The sequence below is a fragment of the Accipiter gentilis genome, chromosome 7 (assembly GCF_929443795.1).
Source record: "Accipiter gentilis chromosome 7, bAccGen1.1, whole genome shotgun sequence".
NCBI lineage: Eukaryota > Metazoa > Chordata > Aves > Accipitriformes > Accipitridae > Astur > Astur gentilis.
Window position 1 is genome coordinate 6961968 of NC_064886.1, and position 13171 is coordinate 6975138.

The window sequence follows — 13171 nt, forward strand, 5'->3', positions numbered from 1 at the left end:
AAAACACAGCATACTGTGAAAATGAACAACTTCAAATCACACTTTTGGAAGAAGGAGAATAGAAAGTTTGTTCATCTTCAGTGGTAATGCTATTAGCTTCTTTAATGCATTATGAGAGCAAGCTGTTGATCTTTTCTGGAGCTCAGAATCCTACAGGTTGTAACAAGAGCTCCTTCTTTCTTCTCCCTTGAACATGATCTTGACCTCTGGATCACAGATTCCATTTCCAGGAAAGGAATGTATGAGTCTCTATTGACAAAATTTGTCTGTGAACCCTATAGCTTGTCCTAAGCAGCTGAAAGGCTCAGGGCAGAAGGGCAGAACCTAAAGCTGTTCCTGTTTCTTTAGGCTATGCTACAGACTTAGATGAGACCTTAAATATGACTTATCACATAGTGAATGAAAGTTTGTGAAAGTACATAATTTGATTTAACTACTGTCTCTTGTTACATGTTTTCAGTGAAAGATTAGGTTTGAGAGTCCATGAAAACTACTACCTTGGAATCTCTCTCCAGCGAGAGTCCTGGATAATAAAGATACTCTTCTTCTCTTTAGCATCCTGGCATCTTTCCCATGAATGAGATTAATGTATACTGACATGCTACAGGCTGGAATATACTCTAAAATGGTATCTAACATTCTTGGGAATATTTTCACATGCTTTCATGATTATCTGCACCCAACAATTTGACCTGTTTTGCAGTTCTGTAAATGAAATAAGTTACATAAAAACTCTCATGACCATATAATTATCTTAGACCAGTGGCACTGATATTTCAGAAAATGAGGTCAAAGTTATTTTAAACAGGTTCCCAACTAGTATATTGCAGTGTCTTCAGTGTAGCAGTTTACTCTGCCTGAGGAGCTACTCCTCTGACTGGGTTAAAAAATTAACACACTATAGCAATTTTATTTGTAAGTTGTTGTGGTGGGTTGACCCTGGCTGGATGCCAGGTGCCCACCAAAGCCGTTATATCACTCCCCCTCCTCAGCTGGACAGGGGAGGAAATAAAACAAAGAACTTCTGGGTCAAGATAAGGACAGGAGACATCACTCACCAATTACTGTCACAGGCAAAACAGACTCAGCTTGGGGAAAATTAACTCAATTTATTACAAATCAACCAGAGTAGGGTAATGAGAAATAAAAACAAATCTTAAAACACCTTCCCTCCACCCCTCCCTTCTTCCCGGGCACAACTTCACTCCCGGATTCTCTACCAACCCCCACCAGCAGCACAGGGGGACAGGGAATGGAGTTTACGGTCAGTTCATCACACGTTATTTTCTGCTGCTTCATCCTCCTCAGGGGGAGGGCTCATCACACTCTTCCCCTGCTCCAGCGTGGGGTCCCTCCCACAGGAGACAGTCCTCCATGAATTTCTCCAGCATGAGTCCTTCCCATGGGCTGCAGTTCTTCACAAACTGCTCCAGCGTGGGTCCTTTCCACAGTGTGCAGTCCTTCAGGAGCACACTGCTCCAGCGTGGGTCCCCCATGGGGTCACAAGTCCTGCCAGAAAATCTGCTCTGTGGGCTCCTCTCTCCACAGATCCGCAGGTCCTGCCAGGAGCCTGCTTCAGTGCGGGGTTCCCATGGGGTCACAGCCTCCTTCGGGAACCCACCTGCTCCGGTGTAGGGTCCTCCCTGGGCTGCAGGTGGAGATCTACTCCTCTGTGGACCTCCCTGAACCGCAGGGGGACAGCCTGCCTCACCATGGTCTTCACCACGGGCTGCAGGGGTATCTCCGCTCTGTCGCCTGGAGCATCTCCTCCCCCTCATTCTGCACTGACCTTGGCGTCTGCAGGGTTGTTTCTCTTACATGTTCTCACTCCTCTCTCCGGCTGCCATTTCCATCTGTCCCAACTTTTTTCCCTTCTTAAAAATGTTATCACAGAGGTGTTACCACTATCTCTGAATGGCTCGGCCTTGGCCGGCGGTGGGTCTGTCTTAGAGCCAACTGGTATTGGCTCTCTCGAGCACAGGGGAAGCTTCCAGCAGCTTCTTACAGAAGCCACCCCTGTAACACACCACCTCCCCCCACTACCAAAACCTTGCCGCACAAAGCCAATACAGTTGTGTTTTTCTATCCACATAGTGAATACTGGCAAGTATTAAACATTCAAGAATTGTTAGAGACTTTGAAAGACTTGAAAGGAGGCTGATGAGAGGGTTTTTTTGAGGAAGATTGCAAGTTACTGTTTGTTTCAGGATTTTACCAATTACTTTAGAGATGCAACTGTTTCACCTACCATCTTATCATTAACACCTAAACTTAATGGAAGCCTCTCCTTTTCCTTTTATATAAATATATACATACACACAGACTACTCAACAATACAACTTCAGATAGTTCAGTATATTAGGAGCACTGTTGGATGTCATTTAATTTGCTTAGTAAATGGTCATATGTACATGATCCTCATAAATCTTCCCATCTGCTTGATAGCTTCATCCAATTTTAAGCCATCTCTTAAAAAAAAAAAAAAGCATACCTGATACGGATTACAAGAACATTGTTTTCAAGAAATGGAAGCTAAACGTATAAATAGGATGCTGGCATTTTTAAAATTTATTTATTTAGTGGGGAGGTTATTCCATCTCTCTCAGTAGCATCTGTTCTGTCTCTCCAAGGCATGAAGCACTGACTGACATACCTGGGTCTTTCATTATGCAGTTTTTTATTATCTGCTGTGACTTAGTCAAAATGCCAAGAATATTTTGCCTGTCATTATGTTGCTGTCACAGATTCTTTCTTTTTTTGTTTAAGTTCTGATTGAGAAGCCTACCTTCTTCTGGTGCTTTGACCTTTACCAATTATTATTTGAACAGGCATAGTGGACTCACAATCTTTTTTCCCTCCCATAAATAGGGTAGCTGCTTTGTTAAATGTGTTCTGTTGCCGCAGGGCAAGAACCATCTGCCCTCACCAGGGTACAGTCAGTCTCTGTGCTCTGTCCCTTGCACCCAGGACTTCAGGCAGAATGCTGGCCTCTCCACCTTCTCTTTTATTCTGCCCTGCTAATGCTCCTGGTCAGCTCTGCAGCTGGTGAAAACACTGCTAACAGCCAAAAGCCTCTTTCTTGCAGCTTCAACCTTGATGCCTTTCTCACTAATGGTGTTTCTTCTTTTCTGCTTAACCTGTTTCTGCTCTAGTCAGCAGGGGCTTTTTGTCATTTTAATGAGCTCTCTTTGTCATTAATCTTACTTTCCATCCCATGTGCGTTTTTCTACTTGAGTTGAGAGATTCACAGACACCTTCTGTAATTCAGTTTGTTCTCTTCATGAATGTCAGTCTTCTTTTGTCTTAGTAATAACAAATCCTAGCACTTTGCTCATGTTTAATAGTATAATTCTGCACAAGCCTCCTTGCCTATAGTCTTATCTAGCTTTTTTTCCTGAGGTTAGGAGGAAGAGATTGCAACAATTTTGTCTGCCCACATAATTATTTTCTGAAGTCCATAAAGCTCTTCTCTACAGTTTCTTCGCTTCTGTCTTTATAGGAGACTCTTCTGATTATTTGTACTGATTCTCTTTATGTAAGCTGCTAATTGCACACAAGGCAGCTGCTCTGTTTCTGTAGCCTGGGAGAACCTTGGCCTGGTTAAAAGGGTTCTTTTTGGTTTTGTTTTCTAAGGATTCAGGGTTTGGGGTTGTTTTATTATGTAGCTAAAGTCAGAGGAGTCATCCCATGCAGCCTGGCTTATGAATTTCATCATTGCCTTTTCTTCAGTCCCTCTGTTTAACAGTCAGCTGCTGAATCTTGTCTTTCAGATGTAGCTTTTAGTCAGCTGAATCACTTCTTCCATGACTGATCTATCAATTGTTTCACAGGCTGTCCCTCCAGGATAATAAAGGAGTAGGTTGCCAGGGTACAATGAGGTTTCTGTGGTTTTGGTGGGATTATCAATTACAGTATTTATTGACTACAACGTATTATTACTTCACATTTTTAATATAATTAGTGTACACAATTAACTATCAGAGTAAACTATTATAAAAGGTATGCATCAGAGGAACCTCCTAACTGTTTGGCACTCCTACGTTTGATGCCTTGTTTTTCTGAGAGTACTTATTCTTTCATGCAAATACACTTTCTGTGGAAATTGATCATTATCACAAACTGGTATTTGTTTGGTGGTAGCAAAAGCATATGAATGTGTCTAATGTGCTGCTCCACAAGCTTGCCATTTACCTTTTGGAAGGTAAGAAAGGAACACTGTCTTTCTTCACATTTTCAGTTCTGTCAATTTCTCTCTGGAGAGAGGACACTAAATAGCTCTGAAATCCATGGAACCTCCTTACTAGTGTATAGATAAAAACACTTCTTTTTTGCTGAACTCACTATTCTAGACCAGAGTTTATTTTTCTTTTCATGGTTAGATACAACTATTTTCCTGATACAGGTTGAGAAATATTTTCTTGTGGGTTTGGTTTGGTTTTTTTTTAAGCTCATGCTTCCTTCAGCAACCTATAATCTTTCCAGTCTACCATTATCTCATGATTGTATAGGATGTTTCTTGTGCAAAGGTGTAGTTACGATGCTAGCTTTTGTAAAAAAGGGTATTGAACTTTGCTACAAATGTGTTGGTTGGTAATTGTGTTTTCTGGAAATCTTAATCTCCTTTCATTTTCTGGTAAATTTCTAATAATAGGTTGGAGAAGTATATCTTGTCACCTGTCTGGCACAGAAAGTGTTAAGTAGTGCAACATAAATTGTGCACAAAGAATATCTTTTTTTCCTAAACCATTTATTCTTCCTGGCCCCTGCATGGCCTAATCGGATGCTCTTTGTACTTAATCCAAAACATTTTTCTTAACCTTAGTGCAATAATTTTTTAAAAATACAGGTTACGATCACTGTATTTGTAGGTATTACATCATGGGCTGGGGAAAGGTGAATTAGTAATGTTGTAGTATTGGAAGCTGTATGTCTAATATGCTGCTTTTAATTTCTTTAAATCCAGATTTGTGACTTTGGACTGGCTCGTGTTGCAGATCCAGATCATGATCACACAGGATTCTTGACAGAATACGTGGCCACACGTTGGTACAGGGCTCCTGAAATCATGCTGAATTCTAAGGTAAGAACCATAGTGCACTGCTATGAGGCTTCTGTTGGTGGTTATTTGTTTGCAAGTACCAGTTTTGCTTCCCCACCCTGCCCCATCTTTTTAGGATCAGAACGCATGCATAGTCTTGAGGAAGTGCGATAATGGATTTGCAGTACAGCTACTGGTTTGCAATAAATTTGTGATTCCAGATACAATTATGGGATGCTATAACTGAATAATCATGTGCGTGAGTTCCCATGTGCGTCTAGTTCCTTGCCAATCATGAGGCTTCTTTCCATCAAATGCTCTGCCACAGAGCAGGACAGAAGTGCTAGTAATGAGAGCATTTTACTGCTGCTTTCATCAAGGCTTGCAAATGTTGCCTTAATGTTATCTTGACATCTTAATTTAGGTTTAGAATGTATAATGAGGGTGAAACTGATTCTGAAGGTATGTGATCTTTGTTGTGTGTCAATCTGAATTGCATTCCTGTAGTCTTAATGAAATCATCCCTTTGGGTTTTTTTTTTTATACTTGGAATTATTCTTATGTTCTCCTGTGGCTGTTTTAAGGTGTATCCAGTCCCTGTAGGGTGTGAGTAATGGGTATCCTTCATAACCTTTGCATTAGTTTCTACAGCCATATGCTCATTAGCAAAATACCTACGTGACATCTGTGTCTGTATTTTATATTCCTTGAAGACTTTGTTGTTTCTGTAGGATTACTGCTTCATTGGTTGTTGGATTTGATTTGCTGTGGCAATAGTGTGTCCAACGTGCTTTTAGAAAATAGTCATCTGACCAATCGAGGAGGTTTTTTTTCCCAACTTCTTGTATTTTAAACTCCCATTGAGGCCATAAACATAGGGCAACTTAACCTTATTTCTGGATATCCTTTATTAGCACCTTTTACAAGAAAATATTCTGTGTGTTTCTTAAGAGGTGGTCAACTTACAATTTTCCTGGCATATAGCCTGATTCCTTTTAGAATTAAAGTGCCTTGAAAATAAATAGTCAAGTGATCATGTCCTGAGAAGCTGGAGTCAAGGTGGCTGTGGATTCAGCAAAGTTACTAGCTTTTGTTGGAAGCTCCCTACTAATGGGAGAGGGAGTAGCGGGCAGCGGGCTATGGGAGAGTAAGGCAAGGGAGCTCATGCGGCCAGGGGCTCTTGAGGTAAACTCATCCCTGTGCTACTCAGGCACTAGTGTAACTAGTGTGCCTCTGAATGAGAGCCTTTTCTTACAGATAACACAGGTTATCCATACACATGAAAATATGGCCATTTGTTCCATTCTTCTTATATATATCCCATTTACCGTTGTTGGCCTTCTCACATCATCTTTACTACTTACTTGCCTGTCATGTTTTACAAATCAGCTAACCAACAATCTATTTTGCACTTTCACTCCTTTGCTGAAGGCTGCTTACTTTAGTGATATTTAGATCCTATTAGGAAGAAGGATGGCTTTTTTTCCACATTTAGCATACTGGTAGGAGCTATGGAATTAAGAAGAATAGCTTGTTTCCAAAATTTGTTAGTTTAAATTTGCTATAAAATTAGGGAGCCTCAGAAATTTGAGGTTGGTAATATGTTTAGCTAAACTTAGAGAATCCTTCTGGAAAAGCGTATCTTGCATACTTCAGTTCTTGCTACCCCTTCCAACTAGTGCTTTTGATACACAATTCTTAATTATTTCATTCTGTACAGAAAAACCAAAGAGCATGAACAAGCATGACTCATCTAAGAAAAAAAATATTTATTTGCGTGCACTTCAACAATTTACTGAAGTAACACGTACTGAAGTAACATGTTGCTGCAATTATGCAAAAATTTCTTTGACAAAAATGTGTTTTCCCTTTACTTGCAGGGTTACACCAAGTCTATTGACATCTGGTCAGTAGGCTGTATTCTGGCAGAGATGCTCTCCAACAGACCCATCTTTCCAGGAAAACACTACCTTGACCAACTTAACCATATCCTTGGTAAGCTTTATAGAAAAGTAGCATTTCCACATCAGTCTGTCTCTCTCCACCTTTTCTACCAGCTAGAGTGGCCTTGGTTGCTCATTTCTTTCTCTTGTTGCTCAGTATATAATGTATGGCTCTGTAGGTGTATCATCTGTTCCCTGTAGTTATTTCTGCAGTGATTTCTACAACAAATCATTGATTTGGGGGGCAACTAGAGGATACTTAGCAATTTATTTACTACATCAGCAGAGAGGTTTTTAAAATAAAAAAAAAAATCAAATGCATTTGTTTATTTAGAAGAAAAAATTAACTTAAACCTCTTTAGTAAAGGTTTCTAAAAGAATTCTAAAGTATCCTGTACTCTTAAAACATTTAGTCTGAAATCTTCTTCCCAGCAGTTTTAATATTGAGTTTTAGCAAATGCGATATAACTGTTTTAATATGCTTTTCACAGAATGCATTACTGTTTGTGGGTTTTGCTTTCTTTTTTTTTTTTTTTTTTTTTTAGGTATACTTGGATCCCCTTCCCAAGAAGATTTGAATTGTATAATAAATTTAAAGGCCAGAAACTACTTGCTTTCCCTACCACACAAAAACAAGGTACCATGGAACAGGCTGTTCCCAAATGCTGACCCCAAAGGTATTTTATGCTCTATTACATTGTATCAGAAAGTAATGGCAAGATGGGATTTTTAAAACCGCCCTAAGAATTTATCTATACTGGAAATAGAACATGTAGGTCCCTTAAAATGGCAGTATAAATCTAATATAAAGTCATAAACCAGCATGAAACCTTCATACTAGCTTATCTTTTTAAAGCAATTTTTTAGTAACTCTTAAGATTACATGTTGTGGTGTTTGATCATTAACTTACATGTAAAACGTAAATCCTAACTCTTGTTACTATCTTTGAAAGCATGATACATTACTCAAGTACTGAACATACGTATTGGATTTTGAGAGAGGCATCAAACAAATCTTGAACTTTGTTTCTAAAATCAGATATGAGATAGCTGCTTGTTGCTGAACTCGGTATAGTTTGTGCAGACTGCATGTCAGTTCTAGATCAAACTGGATAATATCAATCGAAGTGTGGGTCCTTAGGCAGTATGAAAGGTTAAAATTTAATGGGTTAAAAAATTCAGTTATGATAAGTGGAGCAAAAGTTATAAAAGCAAGGAATGTAATAGTTGTTGCCTTTCTTAACAAGGCTTTATTAGAGGGTAAATATGATTTTGTTTTGCTAGGTAGCTATTGACTTGCATTTTAAATTCTACTTCTTGCAGTTTAAGGGTGGTTGTATTCACAGTACAGTGCTCTTTTACCTGCTCTGACACAATTCATAAGTCACCTTTTTTTAAACTGATAATTTTAGATAATTCTTAGTGAATACGATCAGGTACTGAACTACCATGTAAAAGCTGATTTTTGCAGATGGAACCGAGTAGAGCTGATTATCCTTGTCATTGAGAGAAACAGCAGTGATTTATTCTGCTTTTATAATAGTGCTCATCAATGTGAGAATTTTTACTGTGGGCTTCTGACAGCTGAAATTGTAGCAATGCTGATACACTTAGCTGCTAGGGGAACATGCCGTTTGCATGACTTCTGCAACACCTTTTCATCTAGATCTTCAGAGTAGCTTTGACAGAGCAGTTTTTCAAAAAGCTGTTTGTCAGTCATTTCAGTAAAAAGCATTGTGCGGGACATGCTTTAGCACGGAGTGAGCATGTGAGTTTCCAGTGTTGAGAAAACCTCGTCAGAATATTTAACGTTAATTGCTGTGCCAGTTTGCAGCTTTTCCAAGCTGCCATTGTATGCAGTGGTAAGGTCTCATTCTGATGCAAACCTACCACTACTTTGCCGCAGTAAGAAGCCTCTATGTAAGTTCTGTGTCACAAATGATGTGGCGAGGAGACGAAATGGAGTAGAATTTAGAATGCTGCAGATATCTTTGGGCTTCTTGTTGCTATAATCATGCTGACCCTTGTCTTGGAAAGGGAAAATGTGTTACAATCAAAGTAACTGAACAAGTTAACTCTGACTTGTAACATTTGTCCAGAATTTCATCAGACCTCACTCTCTGTCTTACTGGATCTTCAAGTTCGCTATGGATTCTTTACGAGTTGTCTTCAACAGATTTTGCCTGAATCTCATCAACATGAATATATTTGCATCTTAGGTGGAGAGTGCCTTCTGGGCTGCTACTTATGCTAGAATAGTTCACTGTGATGGTCTAGAACTCCTAATGACTTCTGGATGACATTTTTGTCAATAAACAGCCAGGTTTTCTTTTCAGAATAAGAACATATTCTTGATTACTTTTTCATTTCAGAAAAGCTCTATCTTGGTTTGGATTTTTGGCACAAAAATCCAAAGCATCTATTTGAGTGAAGAAAAAGCCTTACCTATTCCATTTCTGCTTGTAGTTAAAACCAGATTATACCATAGGGTTCTATGCATTTCTTCCCTCGACATTCATTCTGATGCTGAACAGCCTTTGACAGGGTATGCCTCCAATAGACCAGATTGTGCCAAAGGAAACCATAACCAGGGAATGTCAATAAGATGGGCAGGTGAAGATACTCTGCCCAAGTTATAAGAAGCAATGTGCTGTTTTTCTTACTGCTACCACAGCTGGGGAATTCCAGATGTACATGGGAATTGGTGCAAAACTTAGGGTAGCATGTATTTTCTGTGTAATACCAGTGTTCATAACACTTTTGTACTTTGGAGTGTGTATTAAACTCTTGCTCACTTTTTCCTCTTAGCACTTGATTTGTTGGATAAAATGTTGACCTTTAATCCTCATAAGCGGATTGAAGTGGAGCAAGCTTTAGCCCATCCGTATCTGGAGCAGTATTATGATCCAAGTGATGAGGTAAAGACATTGTTAAAATGTAAATGTTGATTAAATGATGCAAGAGGTTCTTTTCTTCATTAGTTTAAGGACAGTGTTTCTACAGCTCTAATGGAGTTGAGGAATGAATTGCATCAATATACCAAAATTTTGTATTTCTTGTTCTAGTACAACATTTTGGAGGTGTAACACAATAAATACATGCTAAGGTGTACTCTCCTGAAAATGGAACTTCTTGGCTTGCTATGGTCTTGTTTCATAATGTCTGAGATAAAGGAGAATAACTGAGTTTGCCATCAGATTACACATTTAAAACCCCCGAATCTGAACTCACTGTAGTTTAGTATGCAATTCTGATGAGATTTCAGGTTACTTTTAGTGAAGAAGTAGGGGAGGAGGAAATAAGCTAGTTTTCCTTAAGGAAGATATGTTTATTCCAAGAAATACAAATGTTTCAGATAATTTTTTCTTTAGGTAGATACTAAGTTATGAGCCTTTAACAACTATTTTAACTTGTGGTTTAGATTTGAGTAGCTACTTACTATGGTTTGATATAAATTTGGTAAACTAATATATAATGCACACAAAGGATTAACAGAATGAGTTCTTCCTTGAAGGCTGCACAGTATTAGATATTTTTGTGAAGCGCATTTTCAGATTTTTTTTCCCCATACAAGAACTACATGAAATTCAACAGAACAGTAATATTAAAAAAAGTAATAATATTTCTTTATATTATTAAGCCTGTAGCTGAAGCACCCTTCAAGTTTGATATGGAGTTGGATGACTTGCCGAAGGAAAAGCTGAAAGAACTGATTTTTGAGGAAACTGCTAGATTCCAGCCAGGATATCGATCTTAAATTGTGCATAGGTAAAGTCACAGCAATACCAAACCACTTGGGCAGGGGGAAGAATTTTGGAACTTTCTTACTACTAGTGAAATGTAGAACTTACCTTTTCTATTGATAGGATAACTACCTGTTAAAGGATAGCTTTATGCTTATTCATTTGACCTTGGTCCTGTTCTGTTGTTGAAGAAAGCGTTTAGTTTTGCCTGCAACACTGAAGTGTTTACAGGGAATCCAAGCAATTGCCTGAGATGTTTACCTAGTTTTTAGGTTACATTTAAGGAATAAGAATTACATTTAAATAGTGCTTCTTAGAATAAAAGCTGTCTCAACACCTTGAAATGCAAATGTTATTCAAAAAACATTTTAATGGGGCAATGTTCTTCATATGTTACAGACTGTTTTGTCATATGGCTTCAAATGTTTTTAAAAAAATTCTTCCTTAAACGTAACGTACAGAGGAGAAATCTCTTAAATTATTTTAAAGGGGAAAAAACCCCCTCTGAACCTTCAGTATGATTTAACTTCAGTTTTAAGTACCTCTGAAATAGTGTGAGTAAATAGGAATAGGTATCTAAATATCCATAAGTTAGTTATGATTAATCGTCCTAAAGAGAAGATTTAAAATTTTAATTTAAAATATAATGTACTGATATTTACTGTCTCTGACTTTTTATTTTTCTTTCTTTTTTCTATCAATGAACTTAACTGGTCTTCATATACCTTGATGCTTGGAAGTCTCAGTAGTTTCATACAAGATTGGTCAAATACTGACTTGAATAATTTTTGTAATACTTAGAATCATAGACTGGTATGGGTTGGAAGGGACCTTTAAAGGTCACCTAGTCCAAGACCCCTGCCACGAGCAAGGACATCTGCAACTAGAGCAGGTTGCTCAGAGCCCCGTCCAACCTGACCTGGAATGTTTCCAGGGATGGGGCATCTACCACCTCTCTGGGCAACCTGGGCCAGTGTTTCACCACCCTCATCGTAGAAAACTTCTCCCTTATATCTGGTCTTCTGAAACTTCTGTGATACTAATAATTTGAGGTATCAAAGTTTTGTGACTGGAAAAGAAAAACAAACAAAAGAAGACAGCCTAATCTAGGTTGCCTGTTTTATGGTCTTAAAAGTAGTTTCTGTGCTGTTCTCCGTCAACAGCAGCATTCTGCAATCACTGGTTTTTTGGTTGGCGGTTCCAGCAGAAAGGTTAAGTTTTGAGCCAGTGAACTTCCTCACTGCAAGAAATCTGTGAAAGGGCGGGGGGGGGAATGGAGGAAACTTTTGAAAATACAGTTTTTACTTAGATAGGGTAACTTCTGTTGCCACTGGTTTGAATATTCAAATGTATAGAAGTTCACAAATGAAGTCATTTTGATCTTTAGAAATATTGTATTTTGTTTATTTCAGCTTACTAGCTAACATCTTGAAACTATTTTAATAATTAAAAGTTAGGTAAATCTGGCTCTTATTATTAGCTGGGCATTACCAATAGAGTTAGTCCCTGGGACATGGTAACATGCGTGGTGCTTATTTCCCATCCGTGTTTTCTAAAGCTAATTCTGTACCAGAGGCACTAGCAGTACATGTACATGTTCTGGAAGAAAATGACATAAACTTTGAGGAGTAAGATGAAACCTTATAGGCCATAGTGTGAAGGAGGGGAGAGCAAATAACTAACATTGTGGTAAATCATAGTTTATGATCTCTCCTGCTTGCCTCTTTGCCCACAGACCATACTTACCTAGGTTGTATTAGGGATTAAAGGATAAAGGGATTAGGGATAAAGATATCGGTGATCTGGTGCTAATGGAAATTTCTGGTTTGCTAAAAATGTTACCTTTAAATGCTACTGTGAAGAGTTGATTTGGCTGATGCGATTCTGAAGTTTAAATATTGTACTCAGCTTGATAATGATGTGCTAGTAATTTGTCCTAGTCATTTGTGGTTAGAATTATTAGCTGTTCCACATCACAACAGTTTAAACATAAGTAGCTGACATCCTAGGGAAGGCCAGTCCCCAGGAGTTGGTTTAAAATGGACAGTAATGGTCTCTTCCTGTGCAGTTCTGCACCCCCTACACCACTCACCCCCCCAACCCCCCCACCCTGTACTTTATCAGCTAGCCCTTCTTGGTGTGTTTATTTCTTGAGATTCAAAACTTCCCTTCCCCCTTGGCTGTAGTTTTTGGAATTGAGAGGCAATGTGGAAATAACAGATTCTTCAGATAACCAAATAATGTACTTTATTCATTAGTTATGATTAATCTTCCTAATCGTTTGAAGAAGTAAAATTTTAATTTAAAATGTAATGTACTGATACTCACTGTCTCTGGCTTTTTTTTTCTTTTTTTTTTCTTTTTTAAAACATATATTGGTACTTCCGTCTATGGTAAACATAGTGTACCTAAAGCATAGAAATAGGAAAATATGCTTGTTTTAAAAG

General features: G+C 38.4%; 1 protein-coding gene across 1 annotated transcript in view; it reads left to right on the forward strand.

Annotated features, from left to right (window-relative positions):
* The window catches only part of MAPK1 (mitogen-activated protein kinase 1), a 39819-nt gene that overhangs the window by 22447 nt on the left and 4201 nt on the right, over positions 1-13171 (forward strand). The window contains exons 4-8 of the mRNA XM_049805803.1: positions 4964-5080; positions 6919-7033; positions 7527-7658; positions 9790-9899; positions 10622-10749. Coding sequence (XP_049661760.1) covers positions 4964-5080; positions 6919-7033; positions 7527-7658; positions 9790-9899; positions 10622-10738 — 591 coding nt within the window. The 3' untranslated portion in view covers positions 10739-10749. The remainder of the gene's footprint in view (positions 1-4963; positions 5081-6918; positions 7034-7526; positions 7659-9789; positions 9900-10621; positions 10750-13171) is intronic.